General features: G+C 43.2%; 1 protein-coding gene across 1 annotated transcript in view; it reads left to right on the top strand.

The window, feature by feature from the left end:
* Positions 1 to 27,257, top strand: part of bcl2b (BCL2 apoptosis regulator b) — a 33,056-nt gene extending 5,799 nt beyond the window's left edge. Inside the window, exon 2 of the mRNA XM_033636122.2 lies at positions 25,492 to 27,257. Within this exon, the coding sequence (XP_033492013.1) occupies positions 25,492 to 25,629 (138 nt within the window). The 3' untranslated portion in view covers positions 25,630 to 27,257. The remainder of the gene's footprint in view (positions 1 to 25,491) is intronic.
* Positions 27,258 to 27,574: the final 317 nt, after the last annotated feature.

Genomic DNA, 27,574 nt, shown 5'->3' with positions numbered 1-27,574 from the left:
AAACCACTTGGTCATGGCGAGGAAAAGATTATGTTTAGGCTTAAAATATCCTGTTTTGGGGCACAATCCCAGCTGGAAAAGCCACAATGTCTTTGTTAAAAAAAACAACCGCATTTTTAGCCACTATCTCCACTGGAAAAACAGACAGGTGACTACAAAACACCCACGGTGGGTGCCTAAAAGCAGCTAGGAACACAGTGGCAGGTTGCTACAAAACATCCATGTTTGGTGCCTAAAAAGCAGCTAAGAACACAGTGGCAGGTTGCTACAAAACATCCATGTTTGGTGCCTAAAAAGCAGCTCGGAACACAGTACCAAGTTGCTATAAAACACCCACATTTGGTGCCTAAAAAGGAGCTAAGAACACAGTGGCGGGTTGCTACAAAACACACACATTTAGTGCCCAAAAAGCAGCTAGGAACACAATGGCGGGTTGCTACACAACATCCCTGTTTGGTCCCTAAAAAGCAGCTAGGAACACAGTGGTGGGTTGCTACAAAACATCCCCATTTGGTGCCTAAAAAGCAGCTAGGAACACAATGGCGGGTTGCTACAAAACACCCACATTTGGCTCCTAAAAAGCAGCTAGGAACACAGTGGCGGGTTGCTACAAAACATCCCTGTTTGGTGCCTAAAAAGCAGCTAGGAACACAGTGTCAAGTTGCTACAAAGCACCCACATTTGGTGCCTAAAAAGCAGCTAGGACCACAGTGGTGGGTTGCTACAAAACATCCCTGTTTGGTGCCTAAAAAGCGGCTAGGAACATAATGGTGGGTTGCTACAAAACACCCACATTTGTTGCCTAAAAGCAGCCAGGAACACATTGGCGAGTTGCTACAATACACCCACATTTGGTGCCTAAAAAGCTGCAAGGAACACAATGGCAGGTTGCTACAAAACACCCATATTTGGTGCCCAAGAAGCAGCTAGAAACACAGTGGGAGGTTGCTACAAAACACCCACATTTGGTGCCTCAAATACACTAGAAACACAGCAGTTTCAGACTAAATCACAACTGGTTTTGTTGTTTGTTGGTCTTGAATAGTGGTCTGCAGCTTGGCAGGCATCTCACCTAGGTGATACGCCATCCACCATCCCCTCCACCTCCTCATGATAAAGTCAGCTCCTATACTACTTCATTTTAAGAAACGTTGATGAAATATGCAAATGTAATGTATTCATGGTTTGCAGAAATGTACCTTGTCAACATTTTTTTTGGTAACTTGGCTTCAGATTCAGGTAAAACTTTTATGGCCAAATATCTGCAAAACTAACAACATCCCCATCAGCATCAGGTGTCATTTTTACTGCTGTTTGGTAAATGTCAGTAAGCCTACACTAAGATGGCAAACATACTTGCGAAATATCATGTTAGCATTGCTATTGTGATGATGTCAGCATGCTGTTATTAGCTTTTAGCCCTTTATAGTTAGCATGGCTGTGGGTGTGTCTTTTTTACCCATAGTAGACGAGACAGAGTTAAATCACCTGGAAACCTTTTTTGAAGTCTCAAACAGCAGGATCAGGTGTCTGAGGAATGTTGTGAACCGGGTGGCCTATTTCTCTGTGTGTGTCACAGGTGTGTGTGTGTGTGTGTGTGTGAGGAGAAGACAATATAAATTGGCTAGGGTTGGGTCCATCCTGTGGGGGATTCCCTGAGCACAATCTGCTAGTCGATGGGTGGGACCTGCGTGTTGCTACGGTGTTACGGGCATCTGGCTGCGCCCCACTCCTCTCTCGTTGAGGCCGAGTGAATCTGGGACAGCAAGGAAGTCATTAATCTCCATATAGGTGACATGTCAGCAGAGTAGGGGAGGAAAAAAACCCAAACAAACTCACTCACAAAGGAGGCACATGCAGCTACTCACAGGAAAAGGAAGAAAAAATCCCGATGAGATCTCACTTACATCCAATTTGTGTCTCCTGGATGCAACTTCAATCTATTAAACACAAGTCAATACCAACCATGGCAACGTTCAGGAAGTCTTCATGGCTCTGTTTCCCCTGGCTGTGAGCTGTTCTCCTAACAAAAACAAAGCCATGTTTGAGGAGACATGCTTTTACAGTGTAATGAGCTCTATAAGTCATGATTGATGTATCCGTTCCGAGCCAGAAATCTTCTCTTTTCACTCTGCGTGCTGTCACAGCCAGTTGTTTCCTTTCTCCATCTGTTAATTTGTAGTTGTTTATCAGTCTGGCCCCACAAAAATTAGAGTGCGGGACGAACCCTGCTTTTTTGTTTCTAGCAATCAGACAGAGGAATAAACAATTACTCATGCAAATAGCATTTAGGGGCTTTTCCCTCCCACGCATCATTTCAGAACAGAGAAATAACAACTTAATTTCACTGCTGGAGAAGCAGAAAATGTCTGTAGCCAACGCTGAGTTCTGGGTATGTCTTGATGTGGACTCTCAGCTCCATAGTGGAGACCATAGACCACAAAAGAGCTCAGTGTGCAGAGGAGCAAGCCAAGATTTTCCCCCGTACTGTACCCCTTTTGCTGCGCAGTCGCTCACCATCTGCCACTGTGTTTACACCCATCAGCCCGGCAACTGTAATCTCAGAAACATTTCCTACAGACGCAGGCAGCTCTGGGCTGTAACTCTCTGAATTAGTCTGACATGCACACTTTCTTTCAGGAACAGGCCTGGAGAGATCTCGAGTCCCTCTGCTGTATGGCTCTCTGATGCTCAAAGCACAAAGACCTTTGTTCCAAATCTTCAGTCCTGTGTGTGGAATACTTTGGAAAGCTGGCTTAATAACCCTTTCTTTTTTGGGTGGTGCAATGACAATTAAGTGACTGCTTTGGTCAGTTTTTACTCTGAGATATCTGAATCACTGCCTGAATATAAAACTAGTGGCTGACTGCTCCTATGAAGACATAAATTAATGATGTAATTTGTCAATCTGTGTCCATGCCTGCATAAATGTCTGTTCTGTGGCCACTGAATGCCACATGTGATGCTGCCAGACATTTTTTAGTATCATATTTTTTCCATTACAGCATTCACAGAAGAAAAAAAATGATAGATTTTAGACCTTTGTGTGGCCTTTTTTTTTTAAAAAAAAAAAAAAACATAGTTTCTTACACCAGTGCCTGTGTCGCCTTATCAGCCTACAGCCTTTCTCCATAGAATACACAAACATAAGACATTTTGTTGCGGCTGGATACAGTGTGATGAATAATTCAGCTTTGTATTCAAAATTTGAACCGCAATTCTTTTATTTTCCCGACAGTAAAATAAAGTCGATGCTCAAACTGTAGACGTGCTGTCAGTCTTAATTACAGAAAAGGCTGGCATCACGAAGACACACTGTCTCTCTCAAACTAAAAGCCACCCAAACAAAGGATGTTTTATGATACTGTTGACTGCAACGTTAAGGTCAGACATCGAGTTTGATCTCTTTTCAGCTTGACATGACACTCCTTTCTTTTATGTTATGCTTACGCCATCTTTACCATTCCACACATGCCGAGCATTTCACGCACACGGCAGAAATGTGCAGCTTTGTTGTGAATGGAAATCACTTTAACAACAGCACAGATTTTTTTTTTTAACATTCCTGGAATATAATTCTGGTGCTTTGTGAGTGCTGTGCCTATTTCCACGACCTCACTTCTCCCCAGAGACCCTCCACCCCGTCCTGTGTGCTTATTTCTGGGCATCCTCAGGAGAGGCGGAGGAATGTCTGCTGGGGAGCAGCGACTGTGAATAAATAATGGAGACGACCTGGGTGTTTCTTTCCTGAGTGGCCGGTGAAGGGTGTGGGCGATTTTGTTGTCGGACGATCATGTCAGCTGAGCATGCTTCATTCAGGAACCACTGTAGGCGGTTTGCCTGCTGACGTGTGTGTGGTTTATTTATGTGTGTTTATTTTGTCTCTTGCAAATTGTCCTTATGTACGCCTCTGGGGCCATGTGAGCCTACAGATCGGTGTTTGTGAATTCAGCCATATGATTGTGTTTTCTTTTATTGTTTTGTTCAAATCAGTAATCACCTCAACCTGCTGTTTTCCTGTTTCATGAGGGACACGTGCCTGGGCTGTTTAAAAGCACCACTATCCCAGCCAGAACACACACTGATGAATAATATATGGTGCAGATAAACTCGGACACTAAGTGGATGTCCCTCAAGTAGAACCCCAAAGGCGGTCTGCGCTCCAGCCAAGAGATTACCTCTACTTTTTCCATTTTTGTCTCACCCTCTTTCTCCCTCTATCCACCCATTACCCCCACATGATAGACACACTCACTTACGCACTCGCACACGTGCCCAATCCCTTCATAAACAATACAGTAATACCCTGAGACCTGGCTTTCAGTGTCAGGTAACGTTCCAGATTCCTGAAAAATGCAGGGACATGTGAGAGGCCTCTAAATATAGAAGCGTTACCATCGCTGCTCCCGTGTGGTCCTTTAATTGTCATGTTACACATAAATCCCTGCCCTGTTGGCTTCCGTGTTATCGTCGCCTTCTCATCACAGACTTCCCCGCCAATCTGCGTGGAAAAAAAAAGGTCCCAATAAACCATTTGAGATGGCAGATAAAAGAGTTTTCCACCTTTCCTGTCATGGTGGGAGCTGGATAATGAGGAGCCTACTGAGACGCTAGTTGACTTTGCCACTGGGCACACCCTTGCAAGCTGCACAGCATATCAATATAGGGCAAGGTTAAATGGTTCCTCCCATTGTCTGGCTACTGTAGATATTTCTGGGACAAACCCCCAAAAGGCTTTTAAAAGAGATTTGATCTTCTCAATTAATTTTTAGAGCAACAATAGCTACTACTGATTGAAATGCAGCTGGGACTGGATCATAAATGACTTCCTTGTTCACAAAGACCGAGCCTGTTGCATGTATAGCATAACCTAAATAGCTGATAAAGGGTCAGTTCACCCAGAAACACAGAAGTTTGTGGAAGAAACATAGGGGTTTTTTTTATGCTGATGATAAATACATTTTAATTCACCTCCATTGTATTGGGCTTTTGACAGAAGACTCAGCGGCAAATATTCTGAAGCGGTAATTACCACTGCTTTGGCCACCTGGGGGCGATGAAACTAGCTATCAGTGCAACATTGAAATATCATCACCTACAGGCTATTTACACATTAAAGCCCCATGTCCACCAAAGCATTTTTTTCCCCAGCCAAAAACGGCAGGCGCTCATGCTCTTCAATTCGACCATTTATTAAACTTTAGCACAGTCAAACTCTCTCATATTCGCACATACTACCTTACCCAGAAACCCTTGTGTGTGAGTCCCAGTAGCACATACTTCTTACAGTCACAGTGACCTCTAGTGGCTAATGAAAATAAAGCTACATTCAAATCACATCACGTGTCCTTGCTGCAGCAGACACGGGTTTGATTCCAACGCAAGGCCCTTTGCTGCATGTCATACCCCCTCTGTCTCCCCCGCTATATCTGTCATACCATCAAATTAAGGCAGAAAGCCCCAAAAATTATCTTTAAATAAAAACAAGTGACAAGCGCAGCATTTTGAAGAACATTTTTCTATTTTTGACACTAAACATGCAGTGCTCAGGGCAGAATAGATGCTCAGCACCTCAATATGTTGCTGGCGTTTGTAGCGTAGCATAAATACGTGGCACTCCCGTTGCAAAGAATTGAAAAAATACACCAGCCTCAGGGAAAAAACGCTTCGATTGACACGTAGAGACACATGGTTATATTAGCATTCGTTTGAAAATGTTGTGGTCTCCATCATCCAGAGGGAAATATCTGTCTCTTTAGCTGCTAAATGCTACACTATGTTTACCAGACTAGCTAGTGGCTAACTTTGTCTTTGCTGTAGCCAAAAAATTATGCACATGAGAGACAGGGAAAAAACAAAAATAGCTGTTAGTTGCGGGTTGTAAACCAAAAAATTACGAGCAGAAAGAGGCTAAAATGCTCTGTAGAGCTGAGAGAAACTGCAGCGATAATCTGTTTAATTCAAATCAGTACAAGCGACACCTTTGACATTCACCTCATTTGATCAATAGGTAAAATAAAAATAAAAATATGGACTGTTGCAGCTTTTTAACCGTACAAAAATCTGCCTGGCCTGACAACACCATATATATATATATATATATATATATATATATATATATATATATATATATATATTTGTGATTTGGGTGAATTGATCCTTTAAGGTTTATAGAGTCCATACGCGCACACAAGCAGGCAAACACAGAAGCGGATGTACTGGTGCAAATCAATTATTTGCCATCCACAAAATGGCTGTGTACACACTCACACACATACATACACACGCATACTGTGACACATCAGCGTGTACACACAGAAGCGGATGTGGTAGTGTGAATCAATAATGCTGTGTTGTCACAGTGACATGTGAGCCATGGCAGGGAGCAGATGGCCCCAGGGTGCCTAGCTTCCTGTTAGTCGTGCCATTCAGCCTCAACACACACAAACACGCGTGCACACACACACACCACCACTATCTCCTCTGGGATTTCCCGGTGCAACTAGCAACAGCACTGGCCATTAACAAACAGCATGCCATTATTGGCTCTTCTCTGAAATGCTGAGTACATGCCCTCCAAAAAAAAAAAAAAAAGACAACAGCCAGATGATGGTAAATAGATTTCTCTGCCTCGTCCGTGGAGGTCTGGGGTAAATAATTCTCTGCACCCCCCTCCCCAATGTGATTTTTGGCAGCAGAGCGAATAGCCCTCAGGAAATCTGATCTGTGTCAGTGGACGCTGAGTGAGGTCAGCTACTGCTCAGGTATCACTTTGACTACGTGGTATTGATTGAGCATTTCCGACGGTTTGTGTCGGTATCTCTGAGCAAAGACTCAATTAACGCAGTGAACCAGTGGCTGTAAATGTCAGATCATGTATGAGCTTGATTTATTGAAATTCATGCTGTAGGAAAAAAGTGTCTCTGTGGAAAGACCTTGGCGAGATGTTTTCACACTTTTATGCTGACGGCATTCAGTCGGTGTGTGTGTGCGTAACCGAGAGCTCTCACTCCTGGTAAAGCTCACACAGCACCACCCTGTTGGCAGTCACCTTTGATGGCGACTGATTAAGTTTGAAGTGCAGAGAAAACGATTCGCCCCTGACGTTTGGAAGATAAAAGCTTTGCCAAGGGAGCGTTGGTGCTACCTAGTGTTTCAGGGCAGCGATCAGCGTTCATGAAACTCCTCGCCATGCCGAACTCTTGATGTCCTCCCAAACCTACAACCAAATTCTGTCAGCGTGCTGCAGCGAACAGACATTTTGTTGCTGTCACAGATAACCCCTGCTGTTTTCAGAGGACTACTCCTGCATGCTACCTCTGACAGGGATATATCTCGCCGGCAGGGGCTTACCCAGTATTGCCGCGGCGTTATATTACATCAATTTCACTGGGTCTACTCTGAAGGTGCGCTGCCTTTAATTGGTTGTTGGGCTGTCATTACAACTTCAAATAATGACAGATACTTCAAAGAAAACAGAGAGAATTGAAAACAGGAGAACCGACATTGATTCCTTTTCGTCTTAGGTATTTTGTTTAGCATTTTTGGTATTTTCTTTGACAATACAGTTACGCTCCATGCCTGTGTATGTTCTAAGGATGCAGTCGTCTTGTGTCATCTTGTGTCAGAGCAAATTTTTTATGATGCCTGGATTCAGTTATGTCAGGCGCCATTTTGCTTTATAGAGGAGTGTTAACTGTGACATGTCTAGACGAGCCGCATGTCGGCAAATCTAACCACCAGAAGTTTAATCAACTCTGCAAATTGACCTATAAAGTGCTTCATTTATCTTTCACATTTATTAGCACTTGGTAGTGAAAAAGCTGTAAAAAATGAAAGAAGAATGAGCCCAGTAAGTATGTATTTTCTGCGGTTAAAAAAAAAGACCTTTGATTATCAGCTAGCTTTGCAAACTCATTTTCTGATACCACCCAATCTATCCGGACAGGCACTCAGACCCCTTGACCTTCAATGTTTCCAGATTTGAATTAAAGTGAGCCCACATTCCTGCACTCCAGGGAGGGCACTGGGTTAAAAAATATTCCTGGATGGAAATGAACGGACTTCACAAGGTGGCTTTGATCAGGAGGTGAGGCTAACAGGGTTGAGGAGGAGGAGAGATAGAAGGGCAAGCAAGGAGAGGAGGCTTATAAAGCTATAAACAGGCAGTCCAGTCCTTCTCGCTGCCACATGTGCTGCAGCCAGGTTGAAACTACTGAGGTAATTGCTGTAAAACAAATTACGGATGGTATGGAAAGTGCGATTAGGCCACCCGGGTTGACAGACCAAAGTACACCGGAGCTAGTTGAGCAAATGGTTTTATTTAATTGGAGCTCACGCTGTTTGAAAAGTTGGAGAAGTAGGAGTAGATTAGCTCAGTCCATAGAAATTTATAGGGCAAACTTGGATAAAGTTGCCTGTTAAAGTCATCTGACTCAACAATCATCTGATTCTCAGCTGATCCATCTGCTGACTTAGAAAGTAAAGGAATGTACTCGTGAAACACCCACATGGGCATTACAGAGCACAAAATACTGATAAAAAACATCTTTTTCCACAGCCTCAGCTCAATTTACAGTATGTGTGCATGTGTGTGCTTTAAAGGGACATTTCAGCCCCAAACAAAAATACATATTTTCATTTTACCTGTTGTGCCCTTTATCAATCTAGATTGTTTTGGTGTGTGTTACCCAGTGCTGGCAAAGTGATGTCTGCCTTCGATTGAATATAAAGGCCTAGATACACCAAACCAACATAACATCACCTTTGTCTCGGCCAAAAAGTTGCACCTGAACACACCGCAAAGACTGCAGCCAATGGCCAACTAACATGTAAGTTCTGCGCCTGCATGAGAGGAAATAACTCTCCACACCAGCAGGTGGCGATAGTCTGTATTAAAAAAGGAAAACCGGAAGACCACAAGGATGGATTCAAGATGCTAATAGCCAGTTAGCACATTAACAACACAACCCGATGCTGAAAGAAGAAATGATTTTTACCGTGCACTAGCCAAAACTAACCCGAACAATTCCTCACTTCCGTTTCTCTTCTTGTGCACTGAGCTGAACTGCCAGTCAGAGATTTATCATTCCCCAACAAGCTCCGCCGTCTCTGTCGCCGATTCAACACGCTGAATTGGCAGAGAAAAGCCAAAATAGGTGGAATGGTGCCAACAGTGTGGGAGACACTGCACAAACGAAGGTGACAGACGCTCATGACATTGACCATCGGTTGACTGTCCACTTAGCGTGTCGGGCCACCATGGAACCAGATGGCACTCGGCTTGTGGTGCTCAAAGCGCCAAAAAATAAAATCTTAACAGCGATGTCTCTCACCAGAAATCCTGACCCGGTTATTCATCTACTTGAGAAGCTCATGCTTGTGACAGAGCAAGACGTAAGCATTAATGGTGTCCTCCTTGCCTGAGCTGTTACGTTAGCTAGTGGCAGTGAGCTAGCAGTGGATGCACACTTCCTTATGAGCTGTGATATGGTTAGGAGGTGCAACTGGGTCATGATTTCTGGAAAAGAGACACTGCTGTTAAGTTTTTAAAGTGTATTTTTTGGTGCTTTGAGCACCACAAGCCGAGTGACATCTAGTGCCATCATATTTGAGTGAAGGCAGACATCTCTGCAGCTGATAGCTCCAACACTTGGCAACTCACACCAAAATAATCTAGACTGATAAACAGCACTACAGGTAAGAGGTAAAATATGTATTTTAAATTTTGAGGTGAACTGTCCCTTTAAAGTCTCAGTTTGAGGCAGAATATTCTAAAATTTGCTGCCTAGTGGCATCAAGGCTACTCAGGCAGTCACTGAATACCACTAATGACATTTTCCATGGATTATTCCAGAGAGAAAATACCAAGAGGAAAAAAAATCCTCCTCTATTATGACACTGACGTGTGCCTTATTAGCTTTCCGTACATTTTCACACCAGACCTTCAGTGTCACAATAGGCAACTTATTATCATTCATCAGGTAGGCTGTGCTTGTTTCCCTTTGGTCTCTGCATACAAGACAGGGAAGGTCACACCGCTTCGAGTGAGCCAACCTGCTCCAGATAGTTCAAACAATCGGCCGTTTTGAAAGCATGCTGCTCAGCGTAGCTGTCTCCAAGGTCTCTGCGAGTTACATTGAACCCAGACCAAAGAAAGGATAAAAGACCAGGACTGAAGTAGTGTCCACCCCGGCCCTTAGCTGCTTGAATAGGCTTTAATTGCATTCATCTATCTCAGTAAAGGATTTAAATGTTATTTTATTACATAATGCCACAGTGCAGTGCAGTCATGTTCTTCTCAGTCGACTTGGTTATCTCAAGGTTCGCTCCTTCACATATCAGGCCTCTCAGGCACACAGTGCAGTTGTTTGTTTCCACACATCAATGCATTCCACTCATTCCTCTCCCCCTTGGATGAAAATCAGCTGGTTGCCTGAGAGAGAGAGGTCATTGAACTTTTCCCCAGTATTCCCAGCCTGAAAAGGAAAAGGGGTGGAGGAAAACGTTTTCTCAGCCACTAGAGCATTCGAGTTCAATCTGAGATTGCTTTGTGCCCAGCTGACGGTTAAACACAGTATAGACTGCGGATATACGCTTAGATTTTTCAGCCGGAAGTAAAGTTGTGCAAGAGTAATTATTGCTTCCCCTTCCCCCCGCTTTCAAAATGACCTCATGTTCCATGCAGGATAGAGAAGTTTTGTCACGCATTGCACAACTTCAGCTTTCAGCCTGTGGGACAGACGCTTTCCTTTCCATATTGAGTTCAGCTTTTTCTTCCAGCATGATACCTTCTTTCTGGATTCCCTGATGCAAATGTGGCAGCAGTGGTGAAGTACTGAGGTTACTAAAGTTCAATAGTACAGCACTATAAGCATACTCTATTGTAAGTAATGGTCTTGTTTTCAAACTTTAATCAACTTAGTGATGGGATCTGACATGAACATACAATTTTCTGCCAAAGCCAGAACAGTTTTGTTGATTTCACTTGAGAGATTTCCTGTTTCTTATCAGTTTGAAGTACACTGGGCTCTGTTCAGAAAAAGGTGATGTCATGAATCAAAATGCAGTGACAGCCAAGAGGTTGTTTGTTCATGTTGCCCGACCTGTCAGTCAAATCTGACCAGTCCTCACCCACACAGTCCTGATGAAGCACACTGGCTTAGGAGATTTGAAAGTAAGCTTCAGGGGCTTTAGAAGGACAGTTCATACCAAAATCAAAAACACATATTTCTCCTCTTACCTGTAGTGTTATTTATCAGTCTAGATTCTTTTGGTGTGAGTTGCTGATTGTTGAAGATATCAGCTGTAGAGATGTCGGCCTTCTCACTAAAGTCCAGTTCCCTCCAGACACTTTCAGTAAGGTACCTTTGGAACCAAAAGTAACCCTTCAGACATGGTACCTAGACCCTAGAGTTTTCCTTAAATGTGGGTAGAGTTGTTCTCACTCACTGCTCCGTCAAGCACCCCCTGTAATTCCTTATGACACAGAAGGAAGTCTGCACCTCGTTTATCATCCACAGAACGAGGCTGCACGCCAACATTTTCAGAACAAAACAAAACAGGCTGCAGTGAGAGTCTCTCTCCATGGGATATTTAGAAACAGCAGGTTTGTACATTTAGTCCTTCTCAGGCAAGCTCAGGGGTTTAGTGTTGCCGGAGCCCACAGGAACGACACTCCGCAACAGATTAGAATATATGCAGTTCACATAATCAAATTAATACATAAACACTTATGGATCCACTCATTACTAAAAGTCTGTGTCATCCAAGAGAGACAATAAAAACTAAAGTAATGGTCAAATTTGTCACGTTGTAATTTAAGGTGTGCTTGCATTGCAATATAACAAGTTAATGTTCCCCCTTAAAAGTCACCGGCAGTTGGCTCACTAAACTAAATTGATTTCTCTCCGACTCCAGCTGCTGCAAGAGGCAGCAAAACATCCTTTCATTTTACAGTTACAGTTTACTAATGAATGTTAAATTCTCCACAGTATGAACAGTGGTTACATGAGCCTCGAAACCAGCCACTGACTGTCCACTATTGACCAATTATGGACTGCAGTGTTCACAGCTCCACCTTTTAGTACCAGATCCGTGTGCTAGGTACCCCAACAGAGGGGGGACCAAACATGGGGACAGTACGGAACGCTTCCATTGGTACCATCCACAACTTTTCACAGAGGAAACAGAATAAAAGTGTACTGAACTGAACTGCTCGGTGGAAATAATTTATTAAATCTTAAACTGAAAAGTAACTACAGCTGTCAGATAAATGGAGTTGAGTACCTTTACTGTAAATATAGCACTTGAGTAAATGTACAGTCACTTTTCACTGCTGACAGTAGATGTCTTCACTCTGACTTTGGAAAATTTTCATTGTGGTTCGGCTCCTCTTCTCCTCACTTCAAAGGTATTCCTGAGGGAGCTGCACCTCAAACAGATGATTGTTTTCTCTCCGACATTATCGGACATCTGAGATCCTGGATCTGCTCTGCTCCGCTCACAGCGTGCCCTGTCCCAGACTGTGGCCTCTCTCATTTACATGGGTACACGGAGAACACAGCCTGAACCTGAAACCTGGCCCCGTGTACTCCAATCACGTAAACCGCTCCAATATCTTGTTGCCAAAACTGACAAGCTGTCATTTAGCAGCCCGACTTTACAAGACGTCTCCTGTATGAAAGAGGAGACTGCGAGAGGCACTGGGCGTCTAGCTTTGATGTTCTAATACTTTCTCCTTCGCCAACATGTTTAATTCTCTATTAGACGATATTACACTCGATTTGTTTGGCAGTGCTCGCTAAATTACAGAGGTAACTTGGGATTTCATCAAAGCAAAAACATTCCTGCTTTTAGTGAACCTAAAACGTGCCCATTTGTTACAGTTGGTTTTTTCTTAGACTTGGAGCTAAGATTTAGGAGTCAGTTAATGGTTCAAAACAAATACAAACCTCTTAGTTACAGTGTCTAACCAACTGTAGCTCTCCGCCGCTCCCCCTCCCTTTCTCCATGGTATTAGTGTGACTTCATGTTTGGCTTGCCTCTAGTCTTTCCCTAGTAACCCGCACAGAGTCTGTGATTTAACCATACTTGGCTCTACCACAGAGAAGCCATAGTCTCAAACCAGACAGTGATGTCATCCCCGCAGCATCTGGCACAGGAAGTGACTTAACACTAAGTGAACTGTCAAGCTCTTTCACAAAGACTTAGTCAGTCGCTGCTGCCTGAAAAGCACCCTTTTGAACATCAGGATTGTGTCATACTGTTACATATGGGTCCTTTGACGCATGAAAACCACAACAACGGAACAGCTGAATGCAGCCGTTTCAAGAAAACCAAGTGACTTCATTTCTTAGGGCGAGTTCAGAACAATCAGCCACCACACGTGCTGCACACAGGAGCGTGCTGCAGATGGTGCTCCCACATATCCCATTCATTACACCATATACAGTAGTCATTTCTGGCTCAGATCACTCGGTCTATTTTCAGCTCCAGTGCATTTGAGATGGTGGTTGTGTGGTCTGGAGGTCTTCAGGGGTCAGTGGATGTGACTTTTAAGGTTTGAGGCAGCGTGCCGCCCTTGTCACAGGAAATGAGCCTCTCCCATGGGCTCTGTTACAGGAGAAGCAACAGGCCACCTGGGAGCCTGCTGGTTCCCACGGTCTCTATCAGAGGTTTCTATCTGAGCCTGTTAGGAAGAGCGGCGCGGTTATGGAGGTCTCCCACACTCCCTTGTTTTGCCAAAAATAAGAGACACTCTGGTTCATGTGCACAGCAATCTGAAGCCGATTTAAAGCTGATAGAGCAGCTTGAAATGTGAAAGTTTTACATCCGTGTTTAATCATTAACCCCGCACTGCGGTGAATGTGAAGAATGGCACTGCCTTTTTTGAGTGCTTCTGCGTGTTTTAAATGCCACAAGTACTACTTTAATTTACCAAGTGGCTCTTTGTACAAGTGCCCTTGCATTCCTGAGTGCGAAATTTGAACAAAACAACCCATGGAGAGGGAGAGCTCTCACAATTATCTCAGAAAAAAAAAAGCACCACAGGTTTTTGGCTTTCACACGCTTACATGGATTTCTGAAGCCTCGAACACGTCAGTGGAACAGCCGATGTACTGAGCAAGGCTTCCTTGGAGAAAACACAGAGCTATTACACATCCAAGTGGCAGACATCCTGTCTTTACTGGAAAGCCACTCAAGCCAGGTTTAATGCACTCCAAACACACCAGCCTCCACAAGTGCTGATGATGACTCAGCGGCCCCCTTTCCACTCTCTCCTCTGCTCTCGCGTCATCAGTGGCCTTTTAAACAGGCCGAGCAGCGGAGATGTGAGTCGTTTTATTAGATTGGGCAGCCTTGAACCAGGAGCTCATTCGACGGCTGATATTTATAGCAGCACAGAAGTCTTGCAGCTTCGACTATTGTCACTTCCTCCTCCGCTGAGGGGCTGGATGGGCTCAGCACAGACATCCTCAGACGAGGCAGACATCCCCTTTCAGCTTCATTGTACTGTATCTATTTGAGGAAGCCATTGTGCCAAGTTTTGGCTAGTGCGAAGGATTTTGGATCAATCGTTAATGCTGAGAAAGGTTTCAAGGTCAAAATCACAGCACTGGCTTTTCTTCAAAAGAATAAAAGAAACATATTGACTGAGCTGCAGAGGTTGTCTGATTTATTGTTAGAGAAAGGGATTGTCTCTCTTTGCTTTGATGTCTCTTTGTTCTGCATGCAGAAGTGACTGATTGCAAATGATACACTCTGAGCTGCAGTGCAGAGGTGCAGATAAACCCGGAGAGCAGGAGGAGAGCGAGTGACAGGAGAGCAAACACTCTCTCTGCATCCATCCCCTCGCCCTCACCTCTCCTCTTTGCCTGCAAGGTCACTCAGTCCTTCATTTTATGTTGGATCAAAGCAGTTCAATAATAATCAATGGGCTCAGCAAGAATAAAGAGCCTGCAAGGATCATATAACTGCTCAGTCGAGGTTAAGTAAATAGATCAGAAATGTTTGTCAATTCAAAATCTGTCTGCACTCCAAAAAAAGAGAAAAACAGACGCCGCTGCACAAATTGGATGGTTTAACTCCAGTGGTTCTCCTCCTGCCTCCTTGATGAGATAAAAACCAGGTTTACCGAAGCGTTATTCATCTCCAAAGAAACCAAAGTCTCATGTGTAAAGTTACAGTCCTCATTTATCTGGCTGGTTTAGACAATGAATAATGGAGACAATAAAAAACGCAGAGTGTCATGAGGAGTGTGGGTGATTTACTGGCGATCACGTTTCATGTTCCAGTAGAGCAGGCTCACTCCCACGGGAGAGCGTGCTGTTTTGTAAACACACAAATGCTGCTGCTGCGGCTGCTGACGTACATCTGAATATTTATGAGCCTTTAGGGTAGCATCCAACGTCTAGAGTGTTTCTCCCTTTACGGCTCAGTCCAATGAAAAGTATAATGCCAAGCATGAAACCTGAGCCTTCAAATGACACTCAGAGCGAAAGCTAATTAAAAAGGTGTCTTTTGTTTCACGACGGGATTTACTTTCTGTTCTCTTTTATCAGACAGACTGATATTACTCTGTAGTAACCATATCGTCTAGCCTTTTAAAGGGCTGTTAAATCCGCGGGTGAATTTATAGGATCATTTCAAAGGCCTCATACTTTTAAAGGATGTGTTAATGTCAAGTTTTCTGAAGCTACTTGTGCTTAATTCTCCGACTACTGCAAGTCAAAATAATATCCCTTTTAAACTGATGTTATTGTATCAGTAGAAAATGTCTTTACATAAGAAACTGCTTTGCCTGGTTTTACCTGTAAAGATGGTTTTCATGGTTTAGACTGAAGAATTATTTATCTCTATTATGAGGTTTCCTGAGGTGCTTTAATGTCTCCCAAGCAGTTTTATAGCTTTCTGTGCCAACTTAAAAATAAATCATTAAATTAATTATGATACACTGGATTATGTTTGCATTCTCATTAAAAGATCCCAGACATTTGTAGCCTATACACTTTAGTACTACATGTTTTATCCAACCAACAATCCAAAACCGAAAGATATTCCTTTTAAAAAGATACAAAAAAGGCAGAAATCTAAGGAGGTTAAAAAGAGGAGAAGTCACGGCACCATATTGCCTCGTATCTGTGGGGTACAACATAATAAAGCGCAGTAAAATCTGGTCTGCTCTTCCCAAAAGGCTCAATAGCTGGTGCACTATCATACATGGAACATGGGGATGATTGATTTATTTCACTGGGGCATCTGCAGTCCGAAATATATTTAGGAAGATATGGGTGAGACTATTACAATTTCGCAACTATTGAAAAGATCCTTAATGAAATGCCAAAAACCAGTGATTTCTATATGAACGACTGCACTATCTATTGTATACTGGCCGCCATCCATTCAAGTGTACTTGTCCCTTTATTTCTAGCGCTGTCTGGTGTTACCCATCAACATGGCAGCTCCAGTTACATTGTGCATATGTCATACCCTATAGGTCCCATGGGGTCAAAGAGCGTGTCCCAACCAATTTTGAATAGAAAAGAGGAGAGAAAAGAAGGAAACCCTCACATTTGAAATGCAGAAATCAGAGAAAAACAATGCCTAAAAATGTGTTTGTTTTGAGAAGATGAATACGACTGTTTTGTCTGTCTGTAAGCTAACTGTAGCTGAATGTAAGTCTTAACCAAGGCATTATCTCAGGGTCTGTAAAAGTGAAGCTAACGCTGACATGTCGTAAACCTGCATTCTTTCTAATGGCCAGCAGGGGGCGACTCAAATGGTTGCCAAAAAATCTGCTTGTATAGAAGCCTATGAGAATAAAATCCTGCTTCACTTGGTTTCTAACCTCAATGAATACTTTCCTAACAGGTTTATGGTCTTAATTGCTTGTTTCAAGTCTTTTCAATTCAGCGTGATGTTAATTTGTAAGTTAGGATCCTGTTTAGAGTAAAACAGACGAAAAAGCCAGGTTTGCTTATCTTGTCTTGGCATAAAGGCTGGGAAGAGGTAACAGATAGCTTAGCTGTGTCCAGAGATAACAGAACCGCCTAGCAGCACCTCTGTAGCTGACTAATTAGCATATGTACATATATATCATGTTCATTTAATCTGTGCAAAAACAAGAGGTGCAAAAATGACAGCACACCATTTACAGGATATGTGCCGCACCATTTCTCGACTGGAACCAGTAACTTCTTGGAGTCTCAGCTAGCCTGACAAACACACAATATGTAACTGTTAATTAGTGAGATTCAGAGGTGCTAGTCGAAGGATATTTTTACCTGCGGATAGAGTCACGCTAGCTGTTTCTCTCTGTTTCTATTCTTTGTGCTAAGCTAAGTGTATAGGGAGGACAGTCGCTTCACACTGAACATACAAACATGAGAGTGGTATCAGTCTTCTCGTTAAACTCTGCCAGACAGTGAATGAGCATATTCCCCAAAATGTCAAACCTTCGATGACAAGATTAATAGACTGTGTATTTTAAACCAAGGATGCTATTCCCACATTTCAACACACAGTATTGTTTTGCTTGTCTGACCCACTAAAGGTTTGTGCAGTGATTGGGCGTATTTTCCACATTTGTACAGCTTTCCACCCGGTTTGTCATCATCACTTGGCTGTGAGCTTGTTGTTTCCAAGTATTGCAGTATTGTCACAGTGCAGTGAAGGGCTCAGCGTCCTCCGCTCCAAGCTGTTTGACGGTGCTGACACAGGGGGATTTACTGGGTAATGAGTATTGCAACAAACTCCTCCGTCATCTCATTTTTGCCGGCCCAGTCGATGGATGACACTCCGGAGACTTGATCGAACCTGACCTTGCTGCCAGACAAGAGGTTGCTGTCCTGTCACCTATTGTGTCTGGAGATGAGGGTTTCTGTGTGTGTGTGTACATGCACTGCAAGCATGTATGCATTCATACATGAAATAATTATATACACACATAAAAGAGAGAGATATTAGAGTATATTTGGATCAAAACAGATCAATTACAAAGGACATTAATGCCTTCCTTGCATTTTTTTATCTCCCATTACTCTCCCTTGGCTCCTGAAATGGGAGTTTTGTTTGACTTTAATTAGCTGCGGAGAAGTCTGCAAGAGGCTCATTAGAAAATCAAAGAGGGGCGGCAGCAGCAGCATATGCAATATTATAAGTACGTTACTATGTGAATGCTTAGGAAATAAACAGAGCGTGGGGAGAAGCTCGGTTCAGAGGTGAATATAGCAGCGAAGCCACAACAGGCACTTTAATTACAAGTTGAACTTTAACCCACATCCCTTTCTCTTAGTCTCAGTCTGCCCGCAATTACCCACAGAAACGTCCCAAAACAGAGATGACTGCCTAATCATTTTTCTGTTTTGGCAAAGCGCTGCTTTGGGTTTTTAACGGAGCAAGCCAAGCACACAAGATGACTCATTATCTTCCACACAAGTTGAGCAATCATTCCCAAAAGCAGGGGGATACCCAAAGGATCTGGTAAATATTTGGCATTTCCTGTTACCCTTTAAGATAGTGGAAGGCCATCCGAGGAACAACAGTGCAAAATACAATCCCTTTGTGTTCATGAGAAAGACTGAGCAAAAACCCAGAGGTCTAAATCATGTGAAAAACAAATCAGAGGTCGAGGACAGGCGCTCTCCCGCTGGTGGGAAAAGCAAATCATGTGTGAAGCTTCCAGCCGGGGTAACCATGACACTCAGGCACCAAGTTGCCACCCGATGGCTGACGATGGGATCCTCTCAAGTCTGACTCCTTTGCTCTGCATGCGTCTCTCGGAGGGATTCATTGTGTGCAGTAAAAACGAAGGAAAGGGAGTGTGTAAACCTGGCCAGGCATTTTCCCATTGGATTCTTGGCTTCTGTAGGGTGGCTGTGACCTTTATAAAGCCATTGATCCAAAAAATGAATACTGTGGAGAGCTGCAGCCTGGACTTTATGTCCCAGATGCACACCTGCTGTCGGTGGCAGATGGTTTGCTGCAGGGCAGTGAGATGAGTTTTTGAGGATTATAGAGTCTTTTGTTGATGTGATGAATGCAGATGTTTTGTCCTTTCCTGTCCCTGCAAACTTTCTGTGCCCTTCTTTGCCAGCTGCTTATTATTATTTCCTTCAAAGGCCCAGGTTTTTTTTGTAATGACAGCTAATACAGAAAAAGAGTTTCGAGAGAGAGAAAAAAAAAAGAAAGTGCCAAGGTTTGTTTTTCACACCACTCACATGGTTGCAGCAACACTGCTCGCTAACGTGTGGGTGAAAAAGTTCCAGGAGCATGCCTCAGTCTCATGATATCCACCTGACACCCTCCTCTCCCTCCCTCCCTCCCTCCTCTATCTCTACCCAGCTCTCCCCTGGGTCAGTCTCGAGTTATTACCGTCCATGTCCTTGCGGGATTCTTTTAAACATCCATCACCGCTCTTATGAACCTCTTACCGTAATTGGCCCACTTTTGTTTCAGACTTAAATAGGAGATAATCTATGCTGACCGTCTGGGACGTATTGAGGACACACATCATGAGTTTGCCATTTTGCAGAGCCTCACTAGCGGTCAGTCACATGCACTTGCTGCTGGACCCGGTGGCTGGTTTGTGTTGTTGCCTCAGTAAGCTGTTATTTTCCTGGAGTAGGTGGAAAGGAAAAAAACACAGAGGCAGTGTTTATGCCAGCTAACACATTCCCCTCAGCTGGAGGTCTGACTGAAGAGCTTGTTCTCTAATTAATACCTGAATCCTGGAGAGAAGGAGGGAGGGAGGGTGTCATCACCGACAGACAGGGCTTGTTCACAGTTCTCTAGAATAAAGCCGTATGACATTTGCTCTCCATTTTTAGCCACGCTAGCGGCATGGCTTAGAAATGGCAATGTCTGTTGGTGAAGCCCTCAGGAAGTGTGCTGGGCTTTGAAGCCAATTTGACATAGTGGCCAAACCATGGCATTACAACTTCTGGGTCTGTCACATGAAGCCATTACACCCCAAAATTTCCCATTGACTTTCATAGTGAAAGGGATGTCTGTAAATCAGTGGAAACATTTTTTTTGAGCATCACAAACCCCCCAAAATGATTTGTTCCACTATCAGAATTTGATCCATTCAGTCCAGTAACATTTGGAAAGTTAACAAGAGCCACACCATTAAATCATTTTTATCCCCATCCATGTTAGCAGAAGGCTAAACTGGAGGTTAGCCTGCGCAGCCAGTGGAAATCCCCAGTGGAAAAAAACTGATGTCTGTGAAGATTCTCAGTCATCCAGGTCATGGTAATCATAAGTGCTATATCGTAGGCAAGTGGACTTGCTTGAGTTCAAATTCAGGTCGAGACTCAGCTGTACATTTACATCTAAAGGAGAAGGGACACGCCTTCGAGGACAGCAATGTCCGCGTCTTGGCCAGAGAGGATAGATGGTTTGAAAGAGGCGTTAAAGAAGCCATCGACGAGGCCGTTTACACGTGGCCGGCTATTTTCATAAACGGACATTTCACCGTCTCCGTTTTCAAAAAGATCTTCGTTTACACTTACCCGTGTATATATACACAAGAGCATGCCAAACCTGTAGGTGGCAGTGTAACGAGAAGCTCAAGCCTTCCATGTATCCATTGTCACCATAGCAACATAGGTCCCACTTTTGACACAGGCACAAGTTCCGGCGCATACTGTGACGTCGGCTGCCTATAACTCCGTTTATCTCCGTTTATCTCAGTTTACATGCAAACGCGCAACCGGAGTTTTCCAAAATCTCCACTCTGGCAGGAGTTTTTAGAAAGACTCGTTTTCAGAGGAGAAATCTCCGTTTGCGTGTAAACGAAGGGCACAAACGAAGGAAGATGTCTCCGTTTATCAAAATCACCGTGTACGTGTAAACGGCCTCTACATCAAACTGGAACGACCATTGTTAAACAGGAGGTGGCTTACGACACCATTTGGACCCATCAAACCCAAACGAGGTGCCAGGTGGGTCAACGACTCACATGTGACCTTAACGACTCTGTAAGGGTTCACACCCACACAGAGTCTAAAGCCTGCTACTCCGCACCAGTCCGTTAGAATTGAAGAACCTTTTTGGATGAGAGGCGGAATGTCTTCAAGAAACTCAAGCGAGTCTAACTGCCTACAATATAACACTTAGGATCTCAAAAACTCACTGATTGCCATGAAATTTTTTACTGACACTTGTGGTCGCCAGAGGAGAAATCCTGTAAAATATGGATGGACACAAACTTTGGTCCAGATGTTCATTGTTGCCAGAGGATGAATCCTAATGATAATCCTCTGACTTCTCTTTTAGCACCACAACGAGGTGATTTAGAGAGAGAGATCTCAGCAACTATTGGATGAATGCCATAAAATGTATTTCAAACATTCATAACTAGCTCAGGATCAGTTGTGATGGTGATCCTACAAAACCAATTCCTTTCCCATCAGCCTCAGGCCCTGTCCACATGTTTACAGGTGTATTTAAAAACATAGCTTTTACTATGCATTTTGGTCTTTTAATTAACCTCAAACTGCATGTTGGGTCAGACGTTTTGTAAAACACTGTTGTCATGAACCGGCTCCATGTTCAGACAAACAAGGGAGACCACACAAGTAATTCTGGTTAAGTAAAATAAATGTATTTAACCAGTTTTAAACATTGCTAAAAAATGAGTTTGTCTCAAACTAACATAACAAAATAGCCCAAAAACCCTGTTGGCCAGGAGCAGAGAGAGACAGGAACTGAGACATCCAGCCCTCTATATAGACTCAGTGGCTTCATCAAGTAACTGGATTCAGGTGTGGCTCATCTTCCAGCCACACCTCTGCACACTGGCCTGCCTCCTGCAGGGGAGCAGAAAAAAAGACAGCACAGGAACAACCACCAAAGGGGGAGAGGTCGTCACACTGTCCACGTTGAAGGTTTTCAGAAACATTTTCAGTGTTGATATGTAAACAGGGAGACAGAGTTTTTGGCTTGAGATGTTAGAATGTGTGAAGCGTCACAAATGAGGCAACGTTTTGTGCAATGCCAGAGATGCAGATTCTAACCTTGCTGACAGGACTTTAATAAGTTCATACATAAATGTACAGTTAAGGGAGACTGGGGTTGGTTGTCACACTATTTACTCTTGTGTGAATTGCTCATTAAGAAACTACAACTACAGTGGCGTCAAAACGAGCTCCAGGTAGCCTTCCAGTGACAGCTTTTTTCAGGCTTCTTGCATCTTCTTCTTTGTGTGGCTTTAGGGGTTACATATTGTCACCGGTTGGTTTGACATGCCATTGAAAGCTCTTCAATTGTGTTTTTTATTTGGACAGAGATTTTCTTATAACTGTGTGTGGACGGGAATTTTCTGAAAACAAAGGAGGGAAAAACCCTGTTTTCAAAAATAGACGTGCCCGTGTGGACTAGCCTCGTGTGTTTAGTGATAACAGGCCCATGTTAGCATGCTAACATGCTAAACTGAATTGGTTACAGTGATAAACATTACCTGCCTAGAATTAGCATGTTAGCATGCTGACGTTAGCATTTAGCTCAAAGCACAGCTGAGATGAGTCTCACAGAGCTGCTGGCATGACTGTGGACTCCTCAGTCTTGTGTTTTTGCCCTGGATAATAATTAAAAACGCTCAGCTGCAACAAAGGAAATGCCATGCGTTTAAAGATATTGCAGACTGATTTAAGAGCGCAGTGTGTTTTGACACCAGAGGGCTTTAAGTGGGAAGAAACTGCTGATCCTTCCTCCTCTGTGTCACTGACTGGCCCCCAGCCTCAGGAATGCGACAGGACGGGAAGGGAGGAGAGGGAAACAGGAAATACTTTTGTCTCCCCGCAGCACTTCAGAATGGATGTCTCCTTTTTTTAGTCCTGTGTGGGCCTTTTTTTTCTCCTTTTCTTTTGATAATTCAGAAACTGTATGTTAAAACGTGAAACTTGTGTAATATAATGTAATGACCCAGTTTTGCTGCTACTAGATCAAGGTCGAACGAAACACGTGTATTCCAGTTAGAATTACAGAAAACATAATTACTGTAGGTAAATTGAGTTAAATCAAGACTGATTAAAATAGAATGATAATAGATTCCCATGGGAACTGACACAGTAATGTTGTAGTGAATTAAACTTAACAATTCACCATTGTTCACAGAAAGGTCACATTACAGCTAAAAACAGACACACAAATACAGCGTTACAACACTGCTACTAATGTGGCTAGCTTCATAACAATAGAGTCGATATTCAATAGGAAACTGTTGATATATCCTCTCCTAAACCCCCCTAAAACACACTCTATTCTACTCGGGTTCAAGATAATCTACTTGTGTGTCTGTGTGTGGGAGAGCGAAGGGCTTAGCACCATGACTTCCTGTCCAGCTGTTCCTGCTGTCACTGCTTATGAGCAGATGTCTGTATTTCCTCGTCGGAGACACGCAGCCGTGGTATTGGCTCCATGGACCCTCGCATACGCTCACACACTCTGAATTTGTAACAGGCCTCTTTTTAAAGCCCCTGTTAGCAGCCGAGAGCAGAGCGCCCTCTGAGTCACATTAATATATTTATGCGTCAGTGCTGCAAGCGCTCGTCCACTTGTTAAAAAAAAATAAAAACAGCAACACCCAAAATGTGTTGACGTGCAGTTTGGTTCTTTTTGGTGATTCCCATGTTTGTTTAGTGTGTGTTTCTGGGTGTGTTGTGTGTCTCTGTGCATGAAGGGCATCTGAGGTTGTGCGTAGGAGTGTGTCTGTAAGCTGAACAGTAATGCATCTGCTTGCAGCATGGGTGTAATAACACTCTATTTCCACCCATATTTGGTGCTGGCCAAGGGATTTACATCTTAAAGGGTCAGTTCACCCAAATTTCTCACCTCTGGGTAGATAGTTGTGCAGTTTTATTTTTAGATTTTGAGATTTCTGCTGCCAGGTGACCACAGCATGTTCATGTATTATAACTGTGTATTTTCTTATTTTATTGCATTTTAACAGGATGTTGTGACAGTGTGCAGCTGTATTTGTCTGTGTTTATTGTTGTAAGGATGTGATAAAATCTGAATGAATTAAGAAGCAACATATTGACACAGCGTTCTGTGGATTATGTAAGAGATACTGTTACTGGAAAGAAATGTTGTGTTTGAATTCCTTTAGTATCCATTGTCAAATCTCAAAGGTGGATATCTCAAAATCTGGTGAGATCAAGGTGAAACCAAAACAACCACCCACCAGCAGAAAGTTTCACGAGTTACATCATTTGGTGAACGAGTCCTTAAAATGATGAGGCTCCTCTTTGTTATTGTCATCAAACCCGATTAAATGACCACAGCCAAACATTAATTGATCATACTACCACGTATTGGCTGTGTGTTCAAAAACTGATGTTTATTTTCTCTGTGCCGTAGTGCTGCATTGTTGTCCAGAATTATTAAAAACACATCAGTGAGTTACTCTGTTGCACTGGATGACGTGTTCCCTCATTTCAAGGAACATGGGCACTGTTAGTTTATTCTGAGTCACTGCCACATGTTGTCCTGCTGGTGTAAATACTCACAAGAGCATCAAATGTGTATCAATCCGCAACTGAAAATAGTCCCCCAAAAAATGCACTGTTTACTGCTAATAAATGAATAAAGTTATATATTTGTTGAATGTTTTTGAAAGAACAGTTCACCCCAAAATCAAACATTAGTATTTTATAGGGCTGCCACCAAATAAGAATTTTTCTAGTCGACCAATAGTCGTCATTTAGGTCCATTAGTCGACTAGTCGCCTGCATGTTTACAATATTAATTCAATTATTAAACGATATATTTTGGTGGTTTGAGTTGAAGGTGTGAGAAAGAATAGTATCAGTAACATTGTTAACACTGTGCTACATTACAGAGAAATACAAAACCGTACTAATGAACCTTCATTAATATAGGCCTATATTTTATCTACAAGTGCACGTCACACACTGAGCGAGCCGCCTGTTAATGACGCTGTGGGCTAATGGGCATGTAGCTACTTCCATGTTTCAGATGATACGTCATGTTTGTAGTCGACCAATGAAGATGAGTTTACATATCACCTTGGGTTCATCCTTCACCTTCTCAAAATGATCCCACACTTTGGATTTCCTGCCCGACATGTTATTAACTAGCCTGTGGAATAACCGCAGGTACCAGCCCTGGAAATTAAAGCTGAATGTGGCCACTTCCTGTGTCTGTCCCTTCAAATCAAATTCCCACATGGTCCAGTCATATAGGTTTTGATTTATTTTGACAAGGTGCAGCTCCTAATAGAGTGACTGATAAATAGCACTACACATAAGAGGTAAAATATTTTTGATTTGTGGTGAACTGTCCCTTTAAAGATATTAGTCTTCAGTAGGAACAAAAGGGATGCCAGCCTGATCCTTCATGGTGGTTACTAGTTGACTCCACCCATCAAATAACCAGCTGATGCAAGACCACACACAAAAGTAAACACACGTTCTTTGACAGCTCAGTTAACTGTCCGTCTTTCTCCTCCTGTCTCTCTCCCAGGATGCCTTTGTGGAGCTGTATGACAGACAGAGGGACACCTTCTTCAGTTGCTCCTGGCCCTCCATCAAGACGGTCTTCGGTCTGGCTGCACTTGGGGCAGCGAGCCTCACCATTGGAGCGTACCTTACACAGAAGTGAACGAACCCTCTTTCTACCAGCTTGACTTTATTCCTCATCCTTCTCCTCGTGCCTCTTCGTTTTTTTTTTTCCTTTTCATAGACGCCCCTGACCCCTCAGAGACAACCTTCAGACTCTTCCGAATCTGGCTCTCTTCAAAGCCCTCTCTCAGAAAGCTCCCTCTTCCTCGCCCCTCCATGTCAAAACAGACACGAATCAAAACAACTGAAGCAACCAGATGCACAGCCCATACAGAGCAAAGGACGTCTTGAAAGGAGGCAGCTTAGATGTAATCACACTAAGCTGAGTGCAGCTGAGGAGTGAGGAGGTGGCATCAGTGGCATGCATCTTTTATTTTTTGTTCTGCCTGCTTCTGTACTAGTTATAGCATGAATGTTGAGTGTTAGTGTAGACGTTGCATGTGTCAGAGCTCATGCAGGACCTCTGTTTGGAGGCCTTGATGATGGGGGTGCAGGGACAATGATGCCCCACACCGGAGCGGCCGCAGCCCCGCCCCTGCTTGTTAGGGTGAAGAACCCTGTTTGAACTATGGACTCTGGTTACCCCCCCTTCCCCTGCAGCCGTCCTTCAAAGGACTTCCTCCACAGAACAGCTGCTCAGAATGTATAATGGAAACAGCTTGCTACAACCAGCGCTCCTCAGACAGCTCCAGTGAACTCTGAACACACTGCACCATTATATTTCCCCCGGCCTTCGATATGTAAAGGAAGGACCAGTGGAAGACCGAGCTCTGCTCATCTCTCTTTAGCAAAGCTCCTTGATTTTTATGTTGGCTTTAATTTTTTGCAGCACGCCAAACTCCAAATTGTGTGGATTTACTGCAGATATGGAGGCGAACGGAAATTTTCAATGAGTGAAAAACACGCTGAAGACGCCTGATGTTGCATAGAAATCACATTGATTAACATGCTTCGAAAAATGTCGACCACAGCACAAAAGAGCACGGTAGAAGTAAAATAAGCATTGCATTTTGCATCTTAAGAAGGGAGTGAGGCCCCTGCGACACAAAGATTTTAAGAGTGCATTCCTCGAGCAAAGCGATGTGAACAAGACCACCCCTCGGCTTAAATCACTCCCCTCTAAAAGCAACATCATTGTTCACACCGAGCAGCTCTGAAAACTCACCTTTTCTATTTTCTACCAGCTTTCTTACTCCACTTGTGGTCAGATTGTTTGGGCTCGCCCAGGTCTGAGAGCTGACCCTGTCAACATGTGTCCACCAGCTGCTGAGGCCCCACAGCGACCCGGTACTGCTAGAATCCACTCCGACAAAGACGCTTGTTGAATGAGAAAACCTCACTTGGCTACAGATGACTGAGTGGAATACCACGGCAGCAGGGTTCAAGCTCAGGACTAAAGCCAGCGTGTCCCGTGTGCTGGAACCTGAGATGTCCCCTCTCTCCAGCCTGCAAATGCATTCAGTCATTGATTTGTTTTATTGATGTTTGTCTTGTGTTACAGTCTGATAGAAGATTTGCTCACAAAAGCTCCAAAACATTTTATTGTACACAGTACTTAGCAAGTCGGTTATAGAATATAAGTGATTTTTTTTCCTTTCCTCTGTCATTAAAAATCTTCTTTGTTGCATGGATGAAAGATTCTTCACACAATAAATATGTGTAACCATATTTATAACAGAATAGTGTAGGACAAGACAAATTACAGCAAAGGAGTTGCTTTTTTCTATTTATTGAGAGGTACAAGATCACAGATTTTTTAATAGTACTTTGATGAAAAATAAATTGTTTTCACTTTTTTTCTATTCTATGGAATCACACTGTAATTACATTTTTTTCCTGGCTGCTATTATAACAAGAAAGATGTTTTTTTTTTTTTTTTTTTTTTTAAAAAGTGAATTTCTGTGTCGTATTAATATTGGCTTAAGGCTGCTATACTGTCGATTTAACTTTTACTTATACAGCTTAAACTGCCACAGATTTACAGT

The sequence above is a fragment of the Epinephelus lanceolatus genome, chromosome 12 (assembly GCF_041903045.1).
Source record: "Epinephelus lanceolatus isolate andai-2023 chromosome 12, ASM4190304v1, whole genome shotgun sequence".
Lineage (NCBI taxonomy): Eukaryota > Metazoa > Chordata > Actinopteri > Perciformes > Serranidae > Epinephelus > Epinephelus lanceolatus.
The sequence above is the reverse complement of the archived record's forward strand: the minus strand, read 5'-3'. Positions and strand labels throughout refer to the sequence as shown.